This window comes from Pristis pectinata, chromosome 9 (genome assembly GCF_009764475.1).
Source record: "Pristis pectinata isolate sPriPec2 chromosome 9, sPriPec2.1.pri, whole genome shotgun sequence".
Lineage (NCBI taxonomy): Eukaryota > Metazoa > Chordata > Chondrichthyes > Rhinopristiformes > Pristidae > Pristis > Pristis pectinata.
Genome location: NC_067413.1, coordinates 27,241,276 through 27,268,402, shown reverse-complemented (window position 1 = coordinate 27,268,402; position 27,127 = coordinate 27,241,276). Strand labels below are relative to the sequence as shown.

General features: G+C 42.8%; 1 protein-coding gene across 1 annotated transcript in view; it reads left to right on the top strand.

The window, feature by feature from the left end:
- LOC127574216 (unconventional myosin-Id-like) overlaps positions 1 to 14,716 on the top strand; it is an 82,680-nt gene extending 67,964 nt beyond the window's left edge. Inside the window, exon 22 of the mRNA XM_052023027.1 lies at positions 14,492 to 14,716. Coding sequence (XP_051878987.1) covers positions 14,492 to 14,648 — 157 coding nt within the window. The 3' untranslated portion in view covers positions 14,649 to 14,716. The remainder of the gene's footprint in view (positions 1 to 14,491) is intronic.
- Positions 14,717 to 27,127: the final 12,411 nt, after the last annotated feature.

Genomic DNA, 27,127 nt, shown 5'->3' with positions numbered 1-27,127 from the left:
TCATTTTCAAGCACCCCCACACCCAGTTTCTAATTCCCAATTCCCGGGGTGCAGTTTTTATCCTCTAGAGTGAGGACTGATGCAAAATCCATGTTTAATTCATTTGCCATATCCTTGTTTTCCAATATTAATTCCCAAGATTCACTTTCAATAACAGTATAGTATATAATAAAGTATCCTGCTCAAGACAAGAAACAAGCATTGCACTGGCTTTATGACTGGGAGATACTTAAGACAGTTTGGAGATGTATTCTCCAAATCTAAATTGTTATCACCCCTCTGATTCTTTCCTGCACATTGTTGAGGGAGTAGTGCAGGGGATTAATCTTGACCTCAGGGTAATTTTATCTGGTCCCAGCGCACCACATTTGAAGAATTCAATTTGCCAGCTGTTCTTAGTGAAATTTAAACTCCCAACCAGAGCAATGGCCACCCTTTTACTGTGCTTGCCGTCCATGCACATCAGAACCTGGTGAGCAGGACGGTGAATAAGAAACATTCTAATGGTTAAATGGTTTTATGGCCAGGCAAAATATCATGGCCCTCCTGCTTCAGATGTGACTAGTCAGCCTGTCTAGGTACAAGTCAAATGTATGGGATAACATTCTAGACAAGGCTAAAGGGAGGAATCCCCATCAATTCTTGCTTTAATAATCAGGAACAAGAGCACAGAGAAATGTTCTGTGCAGTCGCTTGACCTATATAAAAGGAGAGAGTGGTTTTCCTTCAGAACCGTGGCGGATTATTGCCACAAATGTAATACTCCCTAACTGGCAAGCTTTTCAAAGCACTTCAACTAAATGAGTTATTTTTTGAAGTGAAGGGGTGGTTGTTACAAAAGGGAACATAGTGGCCATCTGCATCAATGAATCTCCACACACAGAAACCAGATCAACGGCCACCCCATATTTGTTTTCTAGGCTGTTGGTTGAGGGAAAAATGTTGAACAGGACAGCAGAAGAAGAAGAAACAAACTTGTTTTCAATGTAGTAACATTCCTAGGTATTTCACACCAGAGATGCCTTTTGTTTGCTGTAATATTGGGAAACATGACAGGTAACTTACACACGGCAAAAACTAACAACAGTGGAATTATGGCCAGATAGATAATCTGTTTATAATGTTGCTTGTGTGATGAATATTGACCAGAACACTAGGTGAAATTTCTTGCACCTCTTTGAATAATGCCAAGTGATCTTTCACCCTTCAGGTTCTCAGTAATAACACCACCCCATGAATGCTGTTCAGAAGTGTTTATTGACAATTTCCACTCAAGACTCTGGGATGCCTTTATTCAGATTTAAAGACAAGTATGTGCTTCAAACTAAGTCACGGGTGAAAGCACTTTCCTTTTTGAAAGGCATCATATGATCTTTTATATCAAATATGAGATCTCAGTTTAACATCTCAACTAAAGAACAGAAACAGGGCATTTATAGAACAGCAGTGATGGAGGAGCCAGCAGTTGGCTGGTTAGGTTTCCATCTGGAGAGTTCTTGGCTTGAATCTGCTCTTCCTTGTTCTTCCTCCATAATTAATACCTTTGACTTCACTCGATTCAGCTGCCAATTGGAGGGAAGTTGATGGAACAATGCATGAAAGAGTCTGGCCCATATCCACAGCTGTCAGAATGATTGGTGGAGGAACTAGGAATCTGATTGGTCAGAAAAGTGCATGATGAGAGAAAATATGGTGAGTGAGGTATTTGGGACAGTGATCCAAGCAAATTATGCTGAGATTAGAGCCAAACAGTCAAATACAGCAGGCAGTAGAATTCAGAAAGTCAGTGGATGCTGGATCCATTTTGAATATCAACACTTGTACTGAAGTGTTTTTGTAAGGTCATTATAAGGTTTGATTGAAGGGTTGATAAATAGCACACAGCTCATAGAATGGCAAAGCAGATGTGAGCAGAGAAATTTGAACCACCATTTATATGTTCCAATCCTGGCCAAAAGTGATGAGAAAGGGGGCTGAAAGAGTATCTAGAAGTAGGATGTGTAAAGGCTAAAACACTTACAGTTGCCATGCTAGTGGAGATTGTGGAGCAGATGAGCTGGAGAATATAAAATTGGTACCTCAGCATGTGACTTGCTAGATTGATCTTCAAAATAGGGTTGGATTATCACTGCCATCTAGTTAGGTTGCTAACACTCTGATGGTTTACTGTATACCTCACACAAATAAAGAAGGTTGCAGTTGCCTGAAGTCAGTCATTCCATCCCCAAGACATCACTGCAGAAGTTCCTCAGGGCAGTGTCCTCGGCTCATAATTTTTCAGCTTCTTCATTTCCTCATATTGTCAGAAGTCTGAATGTTTGCTGATGGTTGCCCAATCTTTAATTCCATTCACAGCTCCTCAGCAAATGAAGCAGTCCATGTCTGCATGCAACAACATCTAGATGACATTCAGGCATGGGCTGATAAATGAAAAGTAACATTTGCACCAGGCAATATTTCCAACAAGAAAATAAATCGAACCATCTAACCTTGATATTGCGCTGTACTGCAGTTACTCAGCCAGGCTACTCCGATAGCACGTTCCATACCACAACTTCTATTATCAGCTAGGACAAGGATAGCAGACACATGGGAATGCAACCACCTTCAGGCTTCCTTTCACTTCACACACCAACCCAAATGGTAATATATCACTGATCCTTCATGGTCACTGGGTTTAATTCATGAAACTCCCTACCCAAAAGCACTGTGAGAGTGCTTTCGCCGGAAGGACGGTAATGGTTCAGGAAAGCAGTTTGCCACCACCTTCTCAAGGGCAATTAGAGATGGCAATAAATATGACCTTGCCGGCAACAATCAGAACCCAGAAATACTTTTAAAAATTATATTGCAGCTGGTTTTATGCAGTCAAGTTTCATTCCTGATCACTTACCATTGGATCCCTCTGTGTGAGGGCATCGTGTGGTCCAGGAATTTCTTTGGTGCTTTTTGCTTCTTATCGGCAAGTTACATAACTACGGGAGTGGGGTTACTGAATGGGACAACTGATCATCTCTGTCCATCTGTTTGTACATTCATTCATATATGGTGGCTCATGTAGTTGAGCTACACACAGTCTAGGCTCACACCCAAGCACCATTGGAGCCATGCCCTGCAGCAATCAATCCCTTAAGAAAGGTGAGCGAGGTGAAAGCAAGTGGAACAGCAAGTGCTCGAGATTAGATTTTCCAATCATTTTCCTTCCTTTCCTCTGTTCAGTCTAATGGGAATTTTTCCACTTCGGGGCCCCTCCCACCTAGCTGTGTTATTTCTCAGCATCAGCAATCTGTCAGGGACGAACTTGTCTCCTTTCTCGACACCGAGGCAACAGTTGCTAAGCAACGTAGGTAAGCTCATTTAAAAAGCTGAAGTAATGGACTTGCCCTAGAGAGACGCAGAGAGGAGGTTTTGAGAGAGAATTCTCTCAGTCAGCTGCTTGTGTGCAGGGTGAGAGTGACACTGTCTGTAGCTCACCCTCTCCTGTTTCTCATTCCACAGTCAGCTTCCCACCAAATATCCCAAATATTAAAATTCTAATTTTACTTCAATGTTTCAGGAAGAAGATTTCAGTGAACAGGCTAAATAGATTACCATTTTAGCTGGTGAATGTGACAGCCAGGAAAACCCCAGATGATCGCCAAGCCAGCCCCACACTCCATGATTTGTCACTCCCGCCCCTTGTCTCACAGACGTGAAGTCCTGAGTCAGGCGTAAGAGCCAGATAAAAATCCATGTCAATAGGGGTAAAAAATTCTTTTCCCAACTCCCTTGGGCGTTCAAAACTGGTCCAGGAAGCCACACTGACTGTTGTGAAGAGGAACCAGGGAAACAGGAAGGAGCATCACTGCAAAGGCTGCAATACGAAAGAATGTTTATGTTAAGCCTTTAAAGGTGCTTCACACCACCAGTGGAAGCACTAGCAGTTGTCCACAGTGAGGGCTGCAGCTAGCCCAAGCTCATTCCCTTCAACATCAATGCCCACACCGTCCCCAGGACCTACCGGAGGCTGGCGCAGCATTAACACTGGACAGGTTTTGTCAGCTTGCATGCTGTAGACCTCCTTGCTATGTTTGTTTGATGCCTCAGCTGCTGCTTCTGTTGCTGAAGGGAGAAAGGCTCAGGTCCAGATCCAGGAAATGGACCTAGTGACAATAAAGGATTGGTGATATTTCCATGTCAGGATGATGTGTGACTGGGAGGGAAATTTGCCGGTGGTTGTCTTCATGCCCTTGTCCTTGTTGGTAATAGGGGTTGTGGGATGGAAGGTGCTGTCAGAGAAGCCTGGGAGAATAATTGCAGTACATTTTGTTGATGGGACACAGTGCACTGATGGGCTGCTTTGTCCCAAATGGTGTTGAATGTCTTGAGAGTTGTTGGCACTACACTTATCCAGGCAAGTGCAGAGTACTTCATCACACTCCTGATTTGTATAGATGGTGGAAAAGCCTATACATGAAACAATTGCTATACTTGCTATCCATTTGGAGCATAACAAATTTATTCCCTAGATCAGCTGAGTAACATGACTTCATTCTTGTATCCAAGTTAGAAGTTCAAATCCCTGTGCAGATGAACATATTCTGCCCTTGCTTGGATGAGTGGAACTCCAAAAGCACTCTAGATGTTCAACACCATCTAAGCAAAGTTGTCCACCTGACTGACACCCTATGCACCATCCTAAACATTCATCGTTTCCAATACCAGCACAACGTGGCTGTAAAGTGTACCATCTACAAAATGCATTGATTTTGCCTAAGGTACTCTTACAGCACCTCCTGCAACTTCTACCAACCAGAAGGGCAAGTACAGCAGATGAATGAGAAGACCACTAACTCTCCTGAAGTGCAAATATATCACCATTCGTTCAACAATTTTGGGCCTACATCTCGGAAGAAGGCAGCTCATACTGCATTCACAATGATAATTAAGACTGAGAAATGAATAGTTTTTGTCAGCCGTGCCCCCATTCGGTTAACGAATTAAAAAGAAACATTCTAGGGTTATGTATTATTGTATCTTTATGAGAGAGTGGTAGATGTTTTCTAATTCTTTTCACAGCATTGAAGGAGGCCATTCATCCCATCAAGTCTATGCCAGCTCAAAGAACAATTCTATCTATCGCACTCCCTACTTATTTCCCTGCAACTTATTCTCCCACATGTGCACTTCAACTTCCCCCACACCCATGTTTCTACCACTAACCTACACTAGGGGTAATTTACAGTGGACAATTAACCTACCAACCCACATTCTTTGAGATGTGGGAGGAAATTTGAATAAGCGGGGGAAGCCCACATGGTCACAGGGAAAACGTGCAAACTCCACACAGACAGCAGCTGAGGTAAGGATCTAACCCAGATCACTCGAGTGTGAGGCAGCAACACTAACTGGTCACCACCATGAGATATTAAAGCAAGAAATCCTCTGCTTGTTTTCATTCAGGTTGTAAGTTTTCTGGCTATTTTTTTAAAGAACGTGGCTGAATAAAACACCTGGAAAAATTGGGTTATTCTGGGATCTTGCTGTGCACTTATTTCAGTTTCTTAGAACATTGCTAAGAACAATGAGAGCCAATTACATAGAATAGGACAGGAGTTACATAAAGGTCAGAACTAGTATGAAGGCAGCAGGTTGATTTCCCTCCCTGATCTAATTCTGTGTCCATTTCTTACAGGAATCCAGAACTTTCCATAGTCACTTTCTACCACTAGTTTCGAAATTACCAGTGTTATAACATTTTATAATTTACTCTGGAGGGAATGGAGCTTGCTTCATTGTTTACACAACAACATACAGTCAATGATCACATCCACCTGTAATTAACTCGCTCCCTCCACACATATTACTTTTCTCTTAATTGCCAAAATCAACATTCGGCATCGAGAGGCTTCCAGTGGGAATAGATTTATCCTCTCTTTGGAGAGCAATTTAATTGGGCTAACAATTCATTTGAGACCCAAAGAGATGCTGGTGGAGAAAGGAACCTCACACAGGAACCCATTACACCTTCCCGTTTGTGTTTGTTTGATCAGATATCCAGGATTCAAGGCAGCCACATTAATTAAAGATACAAATTGTATTTTTTGATCCTCATCAAGAGGAATGGGAAGTATGCAACGTTCATTGTCAGCATCAAGTATTGGCTGAATAGGTCTAGTATGGATTAGATATAGAACAAAGCTCCCTCTATGTTGTCCCATCAAACCTCTGAAGGCATTTAGAGCATGGGTTGGGTGCAGAGCAAGCCTCCTTCTACACTGTACACTTCTTCATTGGCTTAGTGTCTATCACCTAAACTTTGTTGACAGATGTGTTATCACAGCTTTACCACATTGCCCAGGCTAAGATAATGAATCTCAGCCTGGCTGCTAACACTGTAAGCTACTTGGACATTTCATTATTCAGCTTCTCATCCTTGCTTACCATGGTGTTTCCCACATTCCAGCCCCCTTTCTGGTACCATTGGCACAAATCAGACAGAAGAATGGCAGCAGGCTGTTCAGGCCCTTGTGACATGGCTGTTATGCAACCCACCTTACAAAAATATAAATCTCAGAGCTGATAATTCAAATTGATCCAACCAATGTAGCCTGTCAGAGGGAGTGCGTCAGATTTCTATTGCCTTTTATATGAAGAAGTTCTTCCAAAATACGCCAACAGTATGGCTTTAATTCTGAGACTGCAACACATTGATTGACCCACCAGAAGAAATAATTTGTATGTGTCTGTGTACAATCCCTTTATCATTTTAAACACTGATCATTTTCAGATCAATCTTCTAAAAACAAGGGAGAAAAAAACTGATCTTCATTTTAACTTCTGCCTTTAGGAAGACAACGTTGTGGAGGTGCAAATAGGTACTTACTGAGGAACATATGAGTAATGAAACTCATCTTGAGGTCAAATATGACCTTAGTTGCAAAAAGCATTCATTGTTATTTATGAGGACAGCAAATTCCAGCAATCGCAGATGCAGTTAACTTATGAACTTTAAGAGGTTGCAGTCTGATAATGCTCTTCTCCAGAAGCTGCTTGTTAGTGGTACATTGTTAAGAGGCTCACCAGTCAAATATATTGAGTGATGTCAAATCTCATTATTTGCCAGGTATGTAGTGACTAACCTTGACCAAAAAAAATAGGTTTTGTCTTTTCAGAGTAGTTACCCTTTTACCAGCATGGTAAGTCTTCATTACAGCTAACAACCTTTCTGATGTTGAAAATTAACATTTACAAGTGTAAAGGCTCAATCCTTCAGATTTTAAAATATTTTAGAGTAAAATATGTAGTTTTTAACTTTTGTCAGGGCTAGAAATTCAGTCAGGTCATACTGTTTAGTTAAGTGCTGTGCAAACAAAGGGTGCAATAATACTAGAGGACCAAAGGACTGCAGATGCTGGAATCTAGACGAAAAACACAATGATGCTAGAGGAACTCAGCAGGCCAGGTAGCATCTGTGGAGAAAAGCAGGCAGTCAATGTTTCGGGTCAGGACCCTTCTTCAGGATGGGCCCTGAAGAAGGGTCCTGAACCGAAACATTGACCGCCTGCTTTTCTCCACGGATGCTGCCTGGCCTGCTGAGTTCCTCCAGCATCATTGTGTTTTTCATCAAAGGGTGCAAATAACCCTTTCCAGGTCACTAGCATCACTCTGGAAATTTGAAAGGGCTGTTCCTGGTATTTGTCAAGCTTTATGGGTGATGAATTTCCAGCATCCAGCTGAAATGATATGATTGAATTTCTAGGCACTTGAAAAGATGTTAAGGATAATATTTGACTTTATAATCTTTTAAAATCTGAAGGACTGATTCTCCATGTTTGTAAAAGTTAATTATCAACATCGGGAAGGTTGTTTGGCAGTAATTAAGACTTGCCATGTTTTTAAAAGGATTCCTATACTAAAAAAGTTTAACCCTATATTTTTTCTTGTCAAGTTTAATATGGATGATGCATTTCCAGCATCAGAAGTACTCCTAATGACATTATTCCTGATGTAATATTGTGTTTTAGCATTGTGTTGTGAAATTCAGTGACATTTTTTCCAAAACTTGACTGTCATTGGTCACTCAATGGCCACACAGGTCTCCATAATGCTGCTTGGTCAGCAGTTGTGAGACTGAAGGGTCCACTCGCACTATCACTTGCACGTTCTGAGGTCTGTGCAGAACAGCCTGAAGGTTGTTTGCTCATACTAAAACCTACTTCTAATCATTGAACTCTGAGTTTGGCCAAGCTTCACTGCATTTTCAGAACTTGGAAACTATTTTCAATAGGTGCTTGTATGCTGGTTTTGCTGCAACTCTTGGAGCACAAGCAGGAGCGGCCATAGCCATAGACGGGTATACCAAGTGAGAAGGCTCACTCCCGCAGACCTTAGTTCTGCAGGGTCTAGAATGACCCAAGCTCCTACCTTAACCTCTCTAAGGAGCTGTGTCAATGTAGGCTAAGGTTCCCCAAAAAGGTGGTCATAGAGCTCTGCAACCTTCTACTGCTGAATTCCAGGCTCACACGTCTGTCTATACCTCTCTGACAGGCAAGATTGCCAGTCTGCCAGTCCAGGATGCCGTGATTGATCTTGCCTAATCTTGCAATTCTGCAAACTTTGGACGTCCATACGGGATATTTGTCCTCGGTCTGGTGTAGAGAGGCTGGTTAGAGCAGACTCTAATCAACCAGTGGCACTTTAACTGAATTCGCACCCAGAGCCCCAGAGAATGGTGGTTTTAGCATGACTGCTGTTTGAATCAGTGGCAGCAGAACCGCAATCTCAAGGAGTGAGCAAAGTTGGGAAGTTTCTCTTATGAGGTAATATTTTCAGTTCAGATTTCAATAAATAGGGAGTAAATCTGATACAGAGACCCATTCTCTGTTCAGTGCTTCTCATGTGGATTTTAATCTTGTGACTTGGGAAAGACCCAGCCAGGCCGTGACTTTTGGAACACATTCTGCAAAGACACCAGAGTCTGATGAACTCAAAAGTTGTCTGTGGTAATGTGATTGCACAATGTCTGAGAATAAACACACTGAAGTCTATTTTTGAGAAAATCGGGAAAAGAAGCTAGGAGTTCCACAGCAGAAGTGTCAGAATGTCACAGCACTACTTTTGTGTCTCGGCAGCCTTGGGCAAACACAGTGGATAATTTGATCAAGAGGCCCCCTGGACATCTGAATGAACCCATTCTCTGGACATATTATAGGAAAAGAAAATATCTTTCTCTTCTTTAGCTAATGTATCAACTTCTGATTTATTTTTAAATTTGTATCCTGGAGAGAACTGAAGAGGTTAGGCCACAAACCTCACCTTAATGTGGATGCCTATAATGCACCTCCCCCTCTTCCATTCTCTCCCAGTCCTGGGGAAAGCTGCCGACTGGCACATTCCAGGCTGCAGGAGTACGTGCTGGGGGATGCACTGAAGCTGGGTGCAGCCAACGCAAGGGCTTGGTGGGGAAGGACGACAGTTTAGGGTTCTTCTGCCACTGGAGAGGGAGGGGCGGGGTCAGGCGAGGAAGTCCCTTAAAGATTGTAAATATGGGATTGGGGTATCACCCCAGGGAGCCACACGAGTGGCATTGGTGCTGTGGTTTGTATAAAAAGTAACACTAATAATTGATCTGTACAAGAATGTAAGGGTTTGCACTGTTTTATTAATGTTTTATTATTGTATATAGTTTGTCTTTTATTATGAATAGAGTTTATTTTGATTTAAAAAAATTAACACTGCATTGGACCAGGAGAAGGCCTTCGACAGGATATCACACACGTAGATGTTTGACGTGCTCTCCAAAGCGGGCTTTGGGGAGGGAATCAGGAATTGGATCCAACTGCTCTACACAGACATCAGCAGCGCAGTCCAAATCAATGGGTGGGAAACAGACAGCTTCTCCGTTAAGTCTGGAGTCAGGCAGGGCTGCCGTCTCTCTCCTGTCTTGTTCGTGTGCTGCATAGAACCCTTTTCTGGATCCATCAGGAAGGACAAGAGCATCAGAGGGGTGAAAGAAAAATAAATACTGCATTAAGCAATTACTTGAATGACATCAGAACCTCTGGCAATTTTTTTTATTCCAAAAAAAACTTTATTCATCATAAAAAACAAACTATATACAACAATAAAACAGTGCAAACCTTAACATTCGTGTATGGATCCATCATTAGTGTTACCTTTTTATATAAAAAACAAAGCACTGATGCCACTTGTGTGGCTCCCTGGTGGTCTACCCCAATCCCGTATTTACAATATTTTAGGGGCTTTCTCGCCTGACCCAGCCCCTCCCTCTCCAGTGGCAGAAGAACCCTAAACTGTAGTCCTTCCCCACCAAGCCCTTGCGTTGGCTGCATCCAGCTTCAGTGAGTCCCTCAGCACGTACTCCAGTCGGCAGCATTCCCCTACAGACATCTTGCAGTGCTGGGAGACCAACAAGTTTTGGGCAGACCAAAGGTCGTCTTTCACCGAGTTGACGACTTTCCAGCAGCACTTGATGTCTGTCTGTGTGTGTGTCCCTGGGAACAGCCTGTAGATCAGAGAATCCTCTGTTACACAGCTGCTAAGGATGAAACGTGGCAATTCTCCAGCAGTTGGGTTTTGTTCTAGTCATTGGTCACCCTAGAGTAGATTTAGACCTTTGGGCATGTCTAGTCAACCACTTTAATGTAGGGAAGACTCGGGGCAGGACATTAAATAAGTGACTTGTGTGACTCAGTAAAATGAAGCGTTGAGAGAGGGCTGCACCCAATTGATAAACCACAGGAAGGGGCAACTCATGGTAGAGGTGATGGTTCAGATTATAGTTGTGGGCTTGGGAGGAGCATTCAAATAAGGCTGATTTCCATGTTTAATAAAACCTCTTTGTAGGGCGGCATGGGGGTGCAGCTCTTGGTGCAGGTTCAGTCCTGACCTTAGGTGCCATGGGCATGGAGCTTCCACATTCTCCCTGTGATCACAACGCCTTCCACTGGGTGCTCCAGTTTCCTCCCACACCCCAAACACACGCGGTTAGTTAATTGGCCACTGTAAATTACCGCTTATTGTGGGTTAATGGCAAAAAGAATCAAAAGAGAGTTGCTGGACATTTGAAAGAGAATGAGTTGCAGGAGTACAGGGAAATAAGGAGGGAGGAATGGAACTGATGGGATTGATCCGTGGGGAGCCACGTAGATCCAATGGGCCAAATGGCCTCCTATTGTGTCATGGTAAGTAAGTGAATTGAACAGCTGGAGTTGGCCCCTTTCAAAATGGAGCAGGTCACTTCATCAAAGCAAATATATTGACCTGATTTTGAGGTGAATACGACCCCATTACCAGCAAAACCTTGGTCAAAAAGGTACTTTTTAAAGAGTGGCTTAAAGCAGGAAAGAAAGTTAGAGATGAAGAGATTTAGGGAAGCATTTTAAGAGTTGACAGCTAATGGCACAGTCACCATTGCCGATGTGATTAAACTCAAGGATAATTGAAGCAGATTAGGTATATTGGAAGTTTGGAGGGCTGGAGGAGACTTCAGACGTAGGGAAGATCTAGATCATGGAGGGATTTGAAAACAGGGGATGCTAGCTTTGCTGTTGAAGCTTTGCTTAACTTGAAGCCAATACAGGCCAGCAAGAATGCAGGGATAAGCTGCAAACATCTAAAATAAAAATCAGAAAGCACCAGGTATGAATAATAGCTCAGTTAATATCTGAAAGAAAAAAAAGGCAGATTGACATTTAGGGCAGAGGCTTTCCATCAAAAACTAAAACAACCAGTATGTTCTGTAATAACTGTGCTGCCCCCTGTTTCACTCTGCAACAAGAGATAGTGTAAAGCCTCGGAAAAAATAGAAAGGAAGAAGGCAAACCAGAGGGAAAAGTCCATGATGAATGTTTGCAGTCACGGTAGTGTAGCGGGTAGCATAACGCTATGCTGTGATATGATGTACATGTGACTAATAAAGATATCTTACCTTATGAGAATCTCCCAGTTGGACTTCTCACAGAAAAGCAATATATATATATGTATATCTAAATATATATCTGTATCTAACCCCTGCCACATATATATATAGATATATCTCCAAGATTCAGGAATAACCTGCTGAAGCCACATGGCCAGTGGCCCTAGGCTGGTAATGAGCTGGGACCATTGAACTTGGGCTACGATACAGTGGTCTCCTGTCTGATTTATACTCATGTCCTTAGCTACTGCCAACACTGCAGAATTATGGAATTACCTCTGATATTCTGACTCGCAACACTCAGATTTTCCGGTCCCGAGTGATAATACATTGATGCATCTGTGTAAAGGAAACTTTATAATCTATCTGATTGGGGATGTTTGATGGGCTACGTAAAAGGAACTTTATCTTGTGTGTTATCCATGCTGCCCCTGACACTGGAGTATTTGATGGAACTCCGAAGTAGGAGGAGTTTTATTCTGTATCTAACCCCTGCCACATTTGAGATGGCAGTATCGGGGGACCTTTACCCTATATAAATTCTATACTGTAGTTGTTCTTGGATTCTTTTTATGATTCAACATAAAAGGAGCTTTATTCCCTATCTAATATGCTGTTTTTGCTTTGGGAATGTTTGACGGAAACTGTACAGTATTGAGGGAGCAGTATTGTCTATCCAATCTATGCTGTTTTTCTTCGACAGTCCCTCGGGATCAAGAATGATTTGGCTCCACTCCAGTTTTATGGGTTTTGTGCCAGATCTGGTCTTTATCCTCAAATACCCAATTTCTTTATCAACCAAAGAGCATGTTGATGCAGTAAAGCTGACAGTGAATTTAATCATCAATGTCTGCTGTCACCAAAAGGTGGTTTCCAAGATATGGAAAGTTGTTCACATGATCTTGCTGTGAACCTTTGTTGTCATACAGTGATGTAACACAATCGGAGCAGGTCAGTAGAAGACCCTTAGAGAAACAAAGGACTGCAGGTGCTGGAATATCTAGATGAAAAACACTCGATGAGGTTCCTGTAGCATCATAGTGTTTTTCAGGAGAAGACCCTTGCCTTGCTTATGTTGGGTGCATGGCCTATTCTCCTGTGTGCTTCAGCGAACAAATTAATGTTTGCTTGGAGCTTGACCTCTGATCATGCAAAATAGCAGCGTTGTCTGCATTCTGCAGCTTGATTGCTGAGGTTTGAGTGATCTTGGCTCTAGAGTGTCGTCACCATGAGTTGAATAGTTTCTCATTAATTCTGAAGATTAGCTCAATTTCCACAGGAAGTTTATTAGGCGTGAAGTGTAACATTCCAGTGAAAATGATTGAGGAAAGTGTTAGGCCAATAATAAAGCCTTGATGGACACTAGTCTTCACTGGATTGGCTCTGTTGTACACCTCTTGGTTAGTATCATACCTTGCAGACTAATGTCTGTTGGCAACCAGACTTGAGGAGGGGTTCTACAATCCCTCCCAACTGATGGAGTCAAAGGCTTTACTGAGGTCAAAGAAGGCCTTGTTCAGTGGCCGGGGTGCTCCCTGCATTTCTTTTGGAGTGGTCAGGTGGCAAAGACCATGTCTACTGTGCCTGTAGATGGACAGAACCCACCCAGTGTACCTGTCCTTTGACAGGACACCATTGTGTTGGATTAGACTGTGTTACTCTTCAGCCAGTGGTTCCATAGAAAACCATCGAATAACAGCTGTGTGCAGGTCAGTTCATTGCTGGCTTTTACTCCTGAGCCTCACAGGGCAGATGTCAGTGACAAGCTGGAGGTCAGTTGCTGTTCCGTCTGAGCTCCTGCTGTATCGTTGGACTCAGCACTGAGATCAAGAGTAGAGCAGAAATGTCCTGAGCTGATGACCAGATGCATGGTGTATATGTAGGTGATCCCTCAGTTTTATGCCAGGATATCTGGTGTTCATAACACAGCCCAGACCTGGGACTGCTGATCATGATCGAAAAGGTAAGTAGGGGTAAAGTTTTTATCTGTATTATTATATTAATATTTTTAATTCATTTCTAGCGTTTAGAGGCACACGGACCATCCAGTCAATAGATCTTCACAGCACTTAGTCATGGCCAGCTATCAGTGGCCCATCTCAGCCTTGGAGAAGATCGATCTTTCTGCTGTTTTTGGATAGTTTCATATCCAAAAACAGCATATCTCACCCTCTCCCCCATCCGTCACCCTCCCCTACCCTCAATCCCTCATATTTTCTTAATTCTTTAAAGGCCACTTAAATGGTTTTGAACTGTCTTTAAATGTTTCTCATCTGTCAAAAGGCAGTCTTGGGAGCAGGGCCTCAGCATCCACTGCCTGAGGCCAGCTCATCCCTTGTGGCCTGCTCCACTTTGTGGGATGGCCACAGGGGAGAGGCATCCAGAACAAACAGAGTGCGGCCAGGGCATTAGTGGATGGTTGGGAGCACAGTAGAGAGATAGGCAGCAGACCAGATTGAAAATGATCTGCCCCAATGGCACTTCCAACTGATTATTTACCCTACCTTTCCCTCCCAGAAATATCTAATCAAGCCGTTCTTTTCGTAACCTTTAACTTTATCATTTCAGGAAACAGATACCATTGGAGATCAATGTCTGCAATCCAGCCCAGTGCAATATGCGTGGCAAGAACCGCACAATAGCGGTGGAGCTCAGGATCGAGCAAACTGAGCCAGACTTCAAGAAAAACGGCAGAGGCTTCACATTGTACTGGTCGGGGATATAACGTGCAAACTCGTGGCTTTCAGTGATGATAAACACAGACAGCTTTTTTTTTAAGATTTGTTTTTTCAATAAAATAAATTCTATTCTCTCTTCACTCGCTCATTTTTGCATCAAAGGCCTGCCTCGAATGGACCAAGGTGAATGTGTGATTGAAAAGCATTTTTCCCACATCCCAAGCCCACCCAGCATCACTAACAGCAAATCTTTGCCATTTACAGTATGGGAGCTTTGTGCACAGAGTGGCTGCTACATTTTCGACTTTACAACCATGCATATTGCTCTTAAAGTGATCTGGGATTTTTTGAAGTCATGTTTGACTGTAAATGAATGGAAGTTTTTTTGATTTTTGCATCACTGGTGTACATTCAATCTATTACTTCATATTAACATAGAAGGATGCCTTTTGGTCCATCAAGTCTATGCCAGCTCTCAGAGTAATCCCTTTCCCCACTTTATTTCCCTGTAACCTATTCTCACACACACGCCCTTTAACACCACCCTGATTCTCCCACCGGCTGCCTACACTATAAGTAATTTACAGTGCCAATTCACATGCCAACAGGCATGGTAGCATAGTGGTTAGCATAACGCTTTACAGCGCCAGCGACCCGGGTTCACATCCGGCTGCTGCCTGTAAGGAGTTTGTACGTTCTCCCCGTGTCTGTGTGGGTTTCCTCTGGGTGCTCTGGTTTCCTCCCACATTCCAAAAGAAGTACAGGTTAGGAAGTTGTGGGCATGCTATGTTGGCACCGAAAGCGTGGCGACACTTGCGGGCTGCTCCCCAAATCACTACGCAAAAAGATGCATTTCACTGTGTGTTTCGATGTACATGTGACTAATAAAGAAATCTTAATCTTTATTTTAACCAATCAGTTGATGTATGGGATGTGGGAGGACACCAAAGCATCCAGGAAAACCTCACATAATCACAGGACCAACTTGCAAACTCCACATGGAGGGCACAAGAGGTCAGAATCGAAGCCGGGTTGCTGGAGCTGTAGGCAGCTGCACTACCTGCATCACCGCTGAGCCGCCACACCAGGAAATCTGGCAGAGGCCATTAGTTCTAGGAGTGGCACTCACTCCCCTCGGTGGATCTTCTTATTGACTGATGAGCTGACAGTCATCATTTTAGCCCAGTGTAGGATAGCTGACATGTTAACGCTTTGCAGTTTCACCAGCGCACATACTGGAATATAATGGCACAAAGCAGCATCTTCAGGAGTAAAGGTGGAATCTCAGTTTCAGACCAATGTTGGCTTGCACTGAGCAGAACTGTAAGTACTGAGGCATAAATACTCAACAATTTAAAGACTTTATGTGTTTATGTCCATTATTGGTATTGGTATTGGTATTGGTTTATTATTGTCACTTGGACCGAGGTACAGAGAAAAACTTGTCTTGCATACCGATCGTACAGGTCAATTCATTACACAGTGCAGTTACATTGAGTTAGTACAGAGTGCATTGAGGTAGTACAAGTAAAACCAAATAACATTACTGGATCCATGGAAATCCTTTCAATAATCAGTAATGTTAATTTAAACTCCATCTTCCTTGTGCCTTTGCCTCTGCCTCAGCAGAGCATGTAGATAAAGTACATGAGCTGTGAGTGAATCCTTTATTTACATTTCAGAGGATGAATACAGCACCTCCCCAGGTTACGGCAGTGTTCCGTTCCTGAGAACTGTTCGTTACCTGATCAGGTCACAAGTCGGAAGTGCGGCCACAAACCGAGTTCTCACACGGCAGAAGATGCTTGCAGAGGTGAGTTGTCCCATGGGAATAGATAGTCTGGAGAAGCATTTTAAATCTTGTTTTGCTATTCTTAATAATAAAGCTTATATGAACAAATTTAGCCCAAGCTGCCTCTGGTCCTAGGTAGGACTCGCAGAATGGATATCAATGTGTTAACTAGAATGCGCTCTTCTCGGCTTTGATGTGACAACATTCCAGCTAGTGTCGAGAACAGTTGCTTGCAGCCCCATAACAGCCAGCAAATCCATCATGCCAGTATCCCAAACGCTCATTTGTATGTAGAGGATGTACATAAGTTGGGCTGTTCATAAGCTGTGGAGGACCTGTATCCATAACTTGATAGCAAAATACTGCAACTGTTGCAAATCTAAAATAAGGAAAGAAAATGCCCGAAACCCTCAGCAGGTCAGACAGCATCTGCCAATAGAGAAACGGTCAACATTTCATGTTGCTGACCTTCCTGATGGAAGATCACTGGCTCAAATCACCATAACGCCTTGGGATGAGATCCTGATAACCTTGCCAAATTAGGTTTCATTGAAACTGATGTGACCAGTATCAAAAATGGTTCGGAAAACACAAGATGTCCTGAAACACCAAGTATCATGTTTCATGGCTCTGTGGCAGCTATCAGGACCATAGTAGATATCGGGATGCAGCTCATAAGGAAAGCTTTTTTATTCTGTCATGGGATATGAACATTCCCAGCAAGATCTGTACTTATTACTCATCCCCAGATCCTTTCAAGAAGGTATGCCACCTGCACAGACCACTGAACCCTTGGTGATGAGGCTGCCCTCAGAGTGCAATAAGTTCCGGGATTTTGATCCTGCTGTGATAAAGAATTAATGATTCATTTCAAGTCAGGATGACATGCATGGTGGAGGGCAACTTGAGAGCAACTTGCAGGCGCTGGTGACATGTGCTTGTTGCTCTTGTTCTTCTAGACAGTTGAGGACAGGTTTGGGAGAGGCTGGTGAATTAGCATTTAAGACTATCTTTATTAGTCACGTGTACATCGAAACACACAGTGAAATGCATCTTTTTTGTGTAGAGTGTTCTGGGGGCAGCCCGCAAGTATCACCACGCTTCCGCCACCAACATAGCATGCCTACAACTTCCCAACCTGTACATCTTTGCAATGTGGGAGGAAGCTGGAGCACCTGGAGGAAATCCACACTGACGCGGGGAGAATGTGCAAACTCCTTACAGACAGCAGCCGAAATTGAACCCAGGTCGCCGGCGCTGTAAAGAGTTATGTTAACTGCTACACTACCATGCCTGCCCCCTACACTACCGTGCCTGCTAACTTGTTAATTGGTATATGGGTTTATTATTGTCACATGTACCGAGACACAGTGAAAAACATGTTTTGCATGCCATCCATGCAGATCGTTTCACCATATCAGCACATTGAGGTAGTACAAAGGAAAAGCAATAACAGAATGCAGAAAGTGCAGTGCAGGCAGACAATAAGGTGCAGGGCCATGACGAGGTAGATTGTGAGGTCAAGAGTCCATCTTATCGTCCAAGAGGTCCATTCAATAGTCTTATAACAGTGGGATAGAAGCTATTCTTGAGCCTAGTGGTACATGCTTTCAGGCTTTTGTATCTTCTGCCTGATGGGAGAGGGGAGAAGAGAGAATGTCTGGGGTGGGAGAGGTATTTGATTATGCTGGCTGCTTTACCAAGGCTCCTGCAGTGCATTGTGCAGATGATACATACTGCAAGCACGGTGTACTGGTGATGGTGGGACGTCAGGTAGTTGACCTTTTGTGGGGAAAGAGGATACTTTGAACTGATCTGAGGGTCATTGACCAATTATGAAAGAAGCTGGGAAAAATGGCCCCTGTAGTTCAAATCCAAGAGGACATCCGGTAAACAAGGGAAAGCAGAGAAGCAGAAGCCAGAAAGACAAAATTATCAGTGAAAATCTTGAACAAGTAAACCCTCTTGGTATTTCTCGGGCAGCAGGGTGACACAGCTGGCAGTACAACTGCCTCACAGCTCCAGTAACCCAGGATCACTCCTGACGTCCAGCTGTTGTCTGTGTGGAGTTTGCATGCTCTCCATGTAACCACATGAGTTTCCCCTGAGCATTCTGGTTGCCTCCCACATCTGAGAGACATACTGGTTAGTAGGTTAATCGGCTGCTGTAAACTACTCCTAGTGTAAGTGAACAGTAGGAAAATGGAATGGGGGGCATGGAAAAGTTAATGGGAATATGGGGAGAATAAAATGGGATTAGTGTAGGATTAGTTATACGGGTGCTTGATAGTCAGCACAGACCTGTTGCATTGAAGGGCTGTTGTATGACTCTGTGACCCTAAACTCAGGGCAGGCATGCTAGCATAGCGGTTAGTGTAACGCTATTACAGTGCCAGTGACACAGGTTCAATTCTGGCCGCTGTCTGTAAGGAGGTTGTATGTTCTCCCCGTGACTGCATGGGTTTCCTCTGCATGCTCCAGTTTTCTCCCACATTCCAAAGACATACGGTTTAGGAAGTTGTGGGCATGCTATGTTGGCGCCGGAAGCGTGGCGACACTTGCAGGCTGCTCCCCAAATCACTACGCAAAAAGATGTATTTCACTGTGTGTTTCGATGTACATGTGACTAATAAAGATATCTTATCATAAACTCAGAAGAAATGGTTTCAAGGAACAATAGGGCCAGGATGATTAGCTTCTTTGCCCGATATGAATGGTGTTAAGGAGAGGTTAAAATCTGAAATTTCCAGCTCCAGACTTAGACCCTATTTCTGGGGCCGTGATGCTTATGGCAGTGACTAATGATGTGGCAAGAACCCAGTTAAAACTTATGGGAACCTAAACTCGTCATAGCTGAGGTCCTAGAGGAGTCAATGGCCTAACGATGAGTATTACATTTACACCAGGAGAGGTCTGTACTTGCAGCAGCCCTGCAGTAAAACCACAGTGCAAGGAGCTGACCAGCCAGCAGAGGTTAAGCTCTTTTCAAAATTACTTTTCTCAGAATTGCTTGAGGGCCAGGAGGAGGAACGATGCTGTCCAAGCAACCTCTGAACTTCCCCATTTCTCTCCACCCTTAGTCATTGTGGAACTGCTCCCTACCAGTTCTCTCCAGCCTCTGCATGCACTAGCTTCATCGGCTGGCTCCCTGGGCAAAGAAGGATTTGTCGATGTGGAAAATAGATGAACCGTTTAAGAGACAATTATGGTGGGTTTTAGTTCCCAGATTATATCACAAGGTATAATGCTTACCGTGCTCTCATTTTTAAAGAGGATTAAAGGTTTAAATACGTGTGTAGTCAAATGCTTAATCAGACAGGATACTTCTTCTGTACTTGGAACAGGGCAGCCTCATATATAGATCTGCTATGGGCCACAGTTAAATAAACAAGAGGCACTATAATAATAATTCAGGGAATGTGGATGCAAAAACAAAACCAGAAGGTGCTGGAAAACACTCAGTGGTCAGGCAGCATCTGTGGAAAGAGAAACAGAGTTAACATTTCAGTTTTCAGTAGGAGAGAAGGTGGGAGAAACTAACGTATTTAAGCTCGCTTATACTGAGAAGTAATTTCTTTTTTTCTCTTTCCCAGTTCTGTTGAAGGGTCCTGGGCCCAAAACACAGACTGGTTCTCCTTTCACAGATGCTGCCTGACCTGCTGAGTATTTCCAGCATTTTCTGTCTTTATTTCAGATTTCCAACATCAGCAGTTTTTTGACTTACTTTAAGTAATGTAAGTTCAAATCTTATCATGGCAGCTTGAAAACCTGAATTCAGCTGAAAGGAAAATGGAAATAAACAGCTGGTATTAGTAAAAGTGTCTGTGAACCCATCAGATACTGACTCATGAAAACACATGTAATTCACTAATGTTGTACAGCCATGAAACTGGCAGATAGACTTCTTCCCTGAAATTATCAGTGAACGAGTAGTGTCTACATGATGATTAGTTTTTTATGGACATATTTTGTGGGGGTACCCACAAGATGCTAATGTTTTTGAATTCATTTGCTTAAGAGTCATAGAGTCAGTCAGCATGGAAACAGGCCCCTTGGCCCACTGAGTCCATGGTAACCATCAAGTAGCCATTCAACTTGTTGGTATTTGAACTCATAAATTATGGTTTGCAGAGCTTTGTGTATTTTGTCAAGGGCTATCTGAAAGTGCATTTTCCCTTTATCTGCCCACATTGTAATTCATCAAATCAATTAAATTACTTGAGAAAATTTTGCCCGCAATATATCCTCACTCTCTTCTATGACTCAGTCTGTGCTTTCCTAAATGGGCAATAAGTCATTGAAAAGTAGAATAACATAGAACTTAGAACAGTACAGCACAGAACAGGCCTTTGGCCCACAATGTTGTGCCGACATAGCTAATCCCTCAAATAAAACGAGAATGTAAATCTATCTTCCCACTCAAATCCACACCATCATTGTTAAACAGGTCAGGTTAAAATTAGGGTTTAAGTTGCACCAAGCAGCTGGGTCCCAACTCCAACAACCCCAGGGACAAGGTGTTCTGAGCACATGGACCAAGTAATTGGCTAAGATTCACTTTTTCAGCACCTCCCAAATCTACAGCACTTAGGACAATAGGTGCACGGGTACACCACAGCTTCAAACTGCACTCTATCGCATCTCAAACATGCAGCAAAAAACAAACTGCTGGAGGAACTCAGCGTGTCAAGCAGCATCTGTGGAGGAAAATGGATGGTCAATGTTTCAGATCGAAACCCTGTATCAGCAGCTCAAACATATCAAATGTAAGTCACTGTCACTGGGCAAAATCCCGGAAGTCCCTATTGATCAGCATTGTGGCAGTATTTTAATTACAGGATTAATTTCTGTAACTCAGAAAGGAATAAACTATGTACAACCAGTGAAAGCTTCAGAATGGGATTTGAACTAACAATTTTCCGACAGAGGCAAATGTGTTATTACTAGAAATGTATAGTTTTATCCCTACTTCCAAATAGTGACAAAAGTTAGTCTTCAATGCATCATAAATAGCACTGAAGGAATTCTGCTAATAACACATGTAAAACTGGCAGGCACAGATGTCTCTCTTTGAATGCCCAACCAGAGCACTATACCTGTGGAGCACTCTGCATTTAGGAGGAAGGGCCTAATAGTTTCAACCCAGGGGACAATTCTGCCATAGGAGTGCTTCCTAGCAGTGCATTTCATTGGGAGCTAGAGGTACAAGTGCAGGCTTGGCTGCATGGCAGAAACTTCTCTCTAGTTCTTTCTTTGAGGATTTATAAATACAAATTAACATTATTATTAGAACGCAATGAAAAGGATACTGAAGATTTTTATGAACTTAATTTCAGAATATCAACATCACTAGCAAGGCAATGTCTATTGTCCTTTCCTATTCTCCTGAAAAAGTGTTGGACTCTTATAAACTGCACTGATCTGATGCAATCGGGGTCAGTCAAAAAGCAGTTCAAGTTCAACAAAATTTATGTAGGACTGGAGCCATGTTCCTTCCTTCTCCTTTCTTGCTCTTTAACACAACTTTTCCCTGTAGTGCTATATCTGGTAAAGTGCATTCCTGAACCAATAAGTTTCTACAATAACCCAATGATTTCATCGTCACATTTATTGATGACAACTTCTCACTTCAAATACTTTACCATGTCCCTTGGATATTCCAAAGTATTTCACATCATTTTAAATGATGTTGTAATTGATGGATGAAATTATACTTGAAGCTCTTCATCCCTGTATAACTCAGTGTCATTAACAAATGGAGTATAAATAAACAGCAATTATACGAGAAGCCAACTTCCAAGTGATAGGTTGTGATGTGTGTGGCTGTTCATATGATAGTACAAATTACAATAAATGAAATGTCATGGTTTCCAGGGCTTTTTATTCAAAACTGAGATAGTCTTGCACCAAATTGTACAGCTCCCTCCAATCATAGAAGAGTGGATGTATGACTAATGTGTACTCTGCTAACTGACTGATTGCTAGTTTGACTTGCAGCGATAAGTTGTGAGGGAGAAAAAGAAAGATGTGTAGAGAAGAGGTTTACCAGGATGCTACCTGGATTAGAGGGAAAGTGCTATAAGGAGAGGTTGGATAAACTTGGGTTGTTTTCTCTGGAGTGGCGAAGGCTGATAGTATATAAAATTATGAGAGGCATAGGTATCTTCTTCCCAGGACTAAAAGTCTAATACTAGAGAGTACGCATGTAAGATGAGAGAGGGAATGCTCAAAGGAGATATGTGGGGCAAGTTTTATTTACACAGAGAGTAGTTGGTACCTGGAATGCGCTACCAGTGGTGATGGTGGAGGCAGATACAATAGGGATATTTAAGAGGCTCCTAGATAGGCACATGAATGTGCAGAGAATGGAGGGATGTGGACCATGTGCAAGCAGAAGGGAATAGATGTCATTAGCTTAATTAGTTCAGCACAACATCATGGGCCGAAGGGCCTGTTCCTGTGCTGTACTGTCCTATGTTCTAAGAAAGAAAAGGGTGGCTTACAGACAGCAGAGGCAAGAAGTCACGAGGGAGAGGAAGCAGACAGATTATGGAGTGGGAGAATGAAGAGAAAAGCCAGAGCTGAAAAGACAAGTAGAGGAAAGCAGCTGGTAAAGGACAGCACCAGAGTGCTGCTGCCTCAGAACTCTGGCAACGTAGGTTCAACCGAGACTTCCAGTGCTGTTTGTGTGGGGTTTGCATGTTTTGTCTCTGGCTGCATTGGTTTCCCACTGGTGCTCCAGTTTCCTCCCATAGGCCAAAGGCATAGAGTCATAGAGTAACACAGCACAGAAACAGGCCCTTTGGCCCAACTCATCCATGCTGACCAAGATGCCCATCTAAGCTAGTCCCATTTGCCCTCATCTGGCCTATATCCCTCTAAGCCTTTCCTATCCATGTACCTGTCCAAATGTCATTGGACATGCTGGTGGATAGGTTAATTGTCTCCTATTAATTAACGCAGATGGTAGGAGAATTAGGGTGGAGTTGATGGGCATGTGAGAAAGAATATATAACAGGGAAATCACTAGGAGAATGGGATCGAAGGATTGATCTGAGAGTAGCAGATACTTAATGGGCCAAATGGCCTCCTTTCATGTTGTAAGGGAATATGACGGGGAGCAAAGATTTAAGAAAAAGGTGAGAAGGGAAGAGTGAAGCAAGAATTAGTTGCCAAAATAATAAAGGAGAGGGGGAGGACAGAGAAAGAAGAGACAAAGGAGATAAGCACTGAGAGAAAAAAAGAAAGGCAAGGAGAGAGAGAGAGCAAAGCGACAAAGCAGATTGTAGGAGGGAAGAGAAAATCAAGAGGGAAGGCAGAGAGGAAAGAAAACTGAAGAAGGGGAACGGAGAAAGTTCAAGCGGTAAAAGCAGAAAAGCAAAAAGAATGAGAGAGGAAGGAAGGGAAAGAGAAATAGAGGGAGGGAAAGCAAAGGAGGGAGGGAAAGAAGAAAAGAAGCAACAGACTTACTGTTATGAAGCACCCCGTCACTCATTCACAGGATGATGAATTTTGCCGCAGATGTTTCCCACATTACAAATGAGACAAGTGGTTAGTCAATGTGTTTATGGTGGTGTTGGTGAGGAATAAATAGCAAGGCTAATACTGTTCTGTAAAAGGTGCCGTCAGAACTTTTTAACCCTTGCAGTTCGGGCAAGGATTTAATGAGAGATACCTCCTTCTATCCAGTATTCTCTCAGCACTGCAAATGGAAAGAAGAAAGGAAAGGGGGGGACAGCTGTGGGGGAGGGGTAGAAAGATTTAGCAGAGAAATGAAGACAAAAAAAATGAGTGAGGAGAGAATAAAGGATAAAGTGAAAGAAATAAAATTGTCAGTGGCTCTTTCTGCATTTTGCTGTTCCTCTAGAAATATCTCAAATAACAAGAACGCCATTTACAATTAAATGATGCACACTGTTGGTTTCAGTTACTCAAAATATTTATGACTAGTGCTGCAGTGTAGACCTATAATTAGCTCAGAGCTGATGCAGGAACAGAGCAGAGTCATGCATCATCCCAGCATCGCCTCTCTCCTCCTCGCCAAGCCTATTCTTCTCAACCAGTTCCCTTCTCACTACACTGGAGCCAGTCAACAGCAAGTAATTAGCACTTGCTAGAGACATTGGGTGTGTGAAATTGTTTTGCCTTCATCTCAAAACAGCATATCACCTTTCTCTGTTAATATTTGGTTCTCAAACCTGTACCATTCCTGAGATTCTTTGTCTGAGTTCTTGAGGAAGGGTTGTGGTCGAAATAAAAATTGTGCTGTCTCTTTTCAGCACTTACTTTGTCCATCTTCACAGGCCACTGCCCATAATCTCCTTCACCTGCCTTATAAGACACAGTTACTTTAATATAATCACAAACTACCTTGAAGAACAATGACTTGAAATTCATCTGAACAATGCTGGAAAACAGGGTGTTGCACAGATAAAAATCACTTTAATATAATGTTGAGCAAGTTGGATCATATTTCTGGGAGGTCAACACCAGTCATTAATATAGGGTGGCCTTTTTGATGTAAGATTCTCTTGTTCTCTGGTGCTTCTCTGGTGTCTAAGTAAAGTCAACAGTTCTGTAGCACTACAAATTCAAATCTAGTCAGTTTATTAACCATTTTAGTAGAAATAACAACTAATGCTGTTAACTTGCAGAAGATCTGGCTTTTACTAATTCTAAAGGTTCCACTGGAGTGTTATTTAATGAAGCAATTGCATTTCTCCTGCAGAGTGCTGCACACTTGAGGTAACCTGACCCAAAATGGGATCCAGTAGGTACCCCTCAAAGTTTAGTAGCTTTAAATACCAGAAGAAATCCTGAAATAAATAGAGAAGTGAGTTAAAGTACTGGAGAAAGATATCTGACAAAACCTCACACCTTATCTACCTACAAAGCACTAGGAGAACTCAGCAGGTCAGGCAGCTTCTATGGAGGGAAATGGAGAGTCGAGGGTGCCCAGATGAAGGGTCTCGACCCGAATCATCGACTGTCCATTTCCGTCCATAGATGCTGCCTGACCTGCTGAGTTCCTCCAGTACTTTGTAGGTTGCTCCAGATCCCAGCATCTGCAGTCTCCCGTGTCACCTCATCTACTTATGCTTCATGGGTGGCCCACTGTGATACCAACACTTCTGTGGGCTACCCTTCCACAAAGCAATCCTCACTCACATCTGCAATCTCAGAAAACCTCCGGTACATCCTCACCCAAGGGCCTCCATTGCTCTCAAAAGCAAGGTCACCCCCACTTTTCGAAAATTTGACTTAGTCTCCTTCCTACTCTCTCTACTGATGTATACCACATATGGCACTTTACTGTTGACTGCTGTATTATAGAGGCCAAAAAGATCTCAATTATCGTGGCAAGAAACCTTCAGTATTCAGAGCTGGCATTTGCTCACCCTGCTGGATTCACCAACATACAGGCATTCAAGGAAGGCACTCATTCTCTGACACACACCTTCCTGGCAACTTGTTAGAAGTGACTTTGCATAAGGAGGATGCCTCCTATACTCACTGTGCAAGTTCCTCGGTCTCCCTGGGAAGTCTCTACCACACCCTCCCATCATCAGAGCATGCCTTCATTCCATCTCAGCTGGAAGACTGCTGCCTGTAATGTTGTGCAACTACAGTCAGAGATCACATATGTGAGGATACATGCTAGTTGTTTGATAAAGTTAACAGTTCTTGATACTGAGTTGCAAGGGAGCTGTATAGTTCTGTTTTCAAGCAGGTGCTCATGAATCTTGTGATCTTTTTGGAGCTTTTCAAAACATGTTAATACTGGAAATGTTATGTGGGCAGGTTTCTGGGTCAATGACTCCTTAAGTACCACCACTCTCTAGCAGGGAATGCTAGCAGATCATTTGTTCTCCAAATCAAGCCTTTTGGGGTTGTTGGTAATATATTAGCATAGATTGAGAACTGGTTAACAAAGAGAAATTGGATAAATGAATATATGGAGGGTACAATGGCACAGCTAGTAGAGCTGCAGCCTCACAGCTCCAGTGACTGGGTTCAATCCTGACCTCCAGTGGTGTCTATGAGGAGATTGTACATTCTCCATGATGTATGGGTTTCCCCTGGTTTCCTCACACACTCCAAAGATCTGGGTTGGTAGGTTAGTTGGTCACAGTAAATTGCCCCTAGTTTGTAGGTGAGTGGTAAAATCTGAGGGGAGATAAGGTTACAGGAACAATCACTCTGTGAATAGGGTTACTCTGTGTGCTGGCATATACTTGAGTGCCAAAAATGGCCTCCTTCTATGTCATATGGAAATATGGTAGTTGTGGGTTGGCAAGTTGTAACTGGAGATGCACCCAAGTTTGATAATACAAAGCTAGGACAGGAAAGTAAACAACAAGAAGAATGCGGATAAGCTGCAAAGGGATATGGGCAGCTTAGGTGAATGATCGAAGAAGAAGCAGATGGAGTTCGGTATGGGGAAATGTAAAATTATCCAGTTTTATAGGAAAACACCTTTGGCACCACAATGAAACTTGTTAATAAGAGTCAAGTACAGCAGGTGTAGCATGCAGTCACCACTGTTGGAACAGCACAACCTATCTTGGATTTGCATTCTCTATCTGTATCCAGAAGAATTAAAAATATCATTTCTAAAATGGACCAGTGTAAGATCATTGCACAAAATGGTCCTTCATTACACACTACAAAGAAATCATTAACTTGCACAGAACAGTCCTTCTAGGCTGCAAGCTAAATAGGGTCAGAGTTATG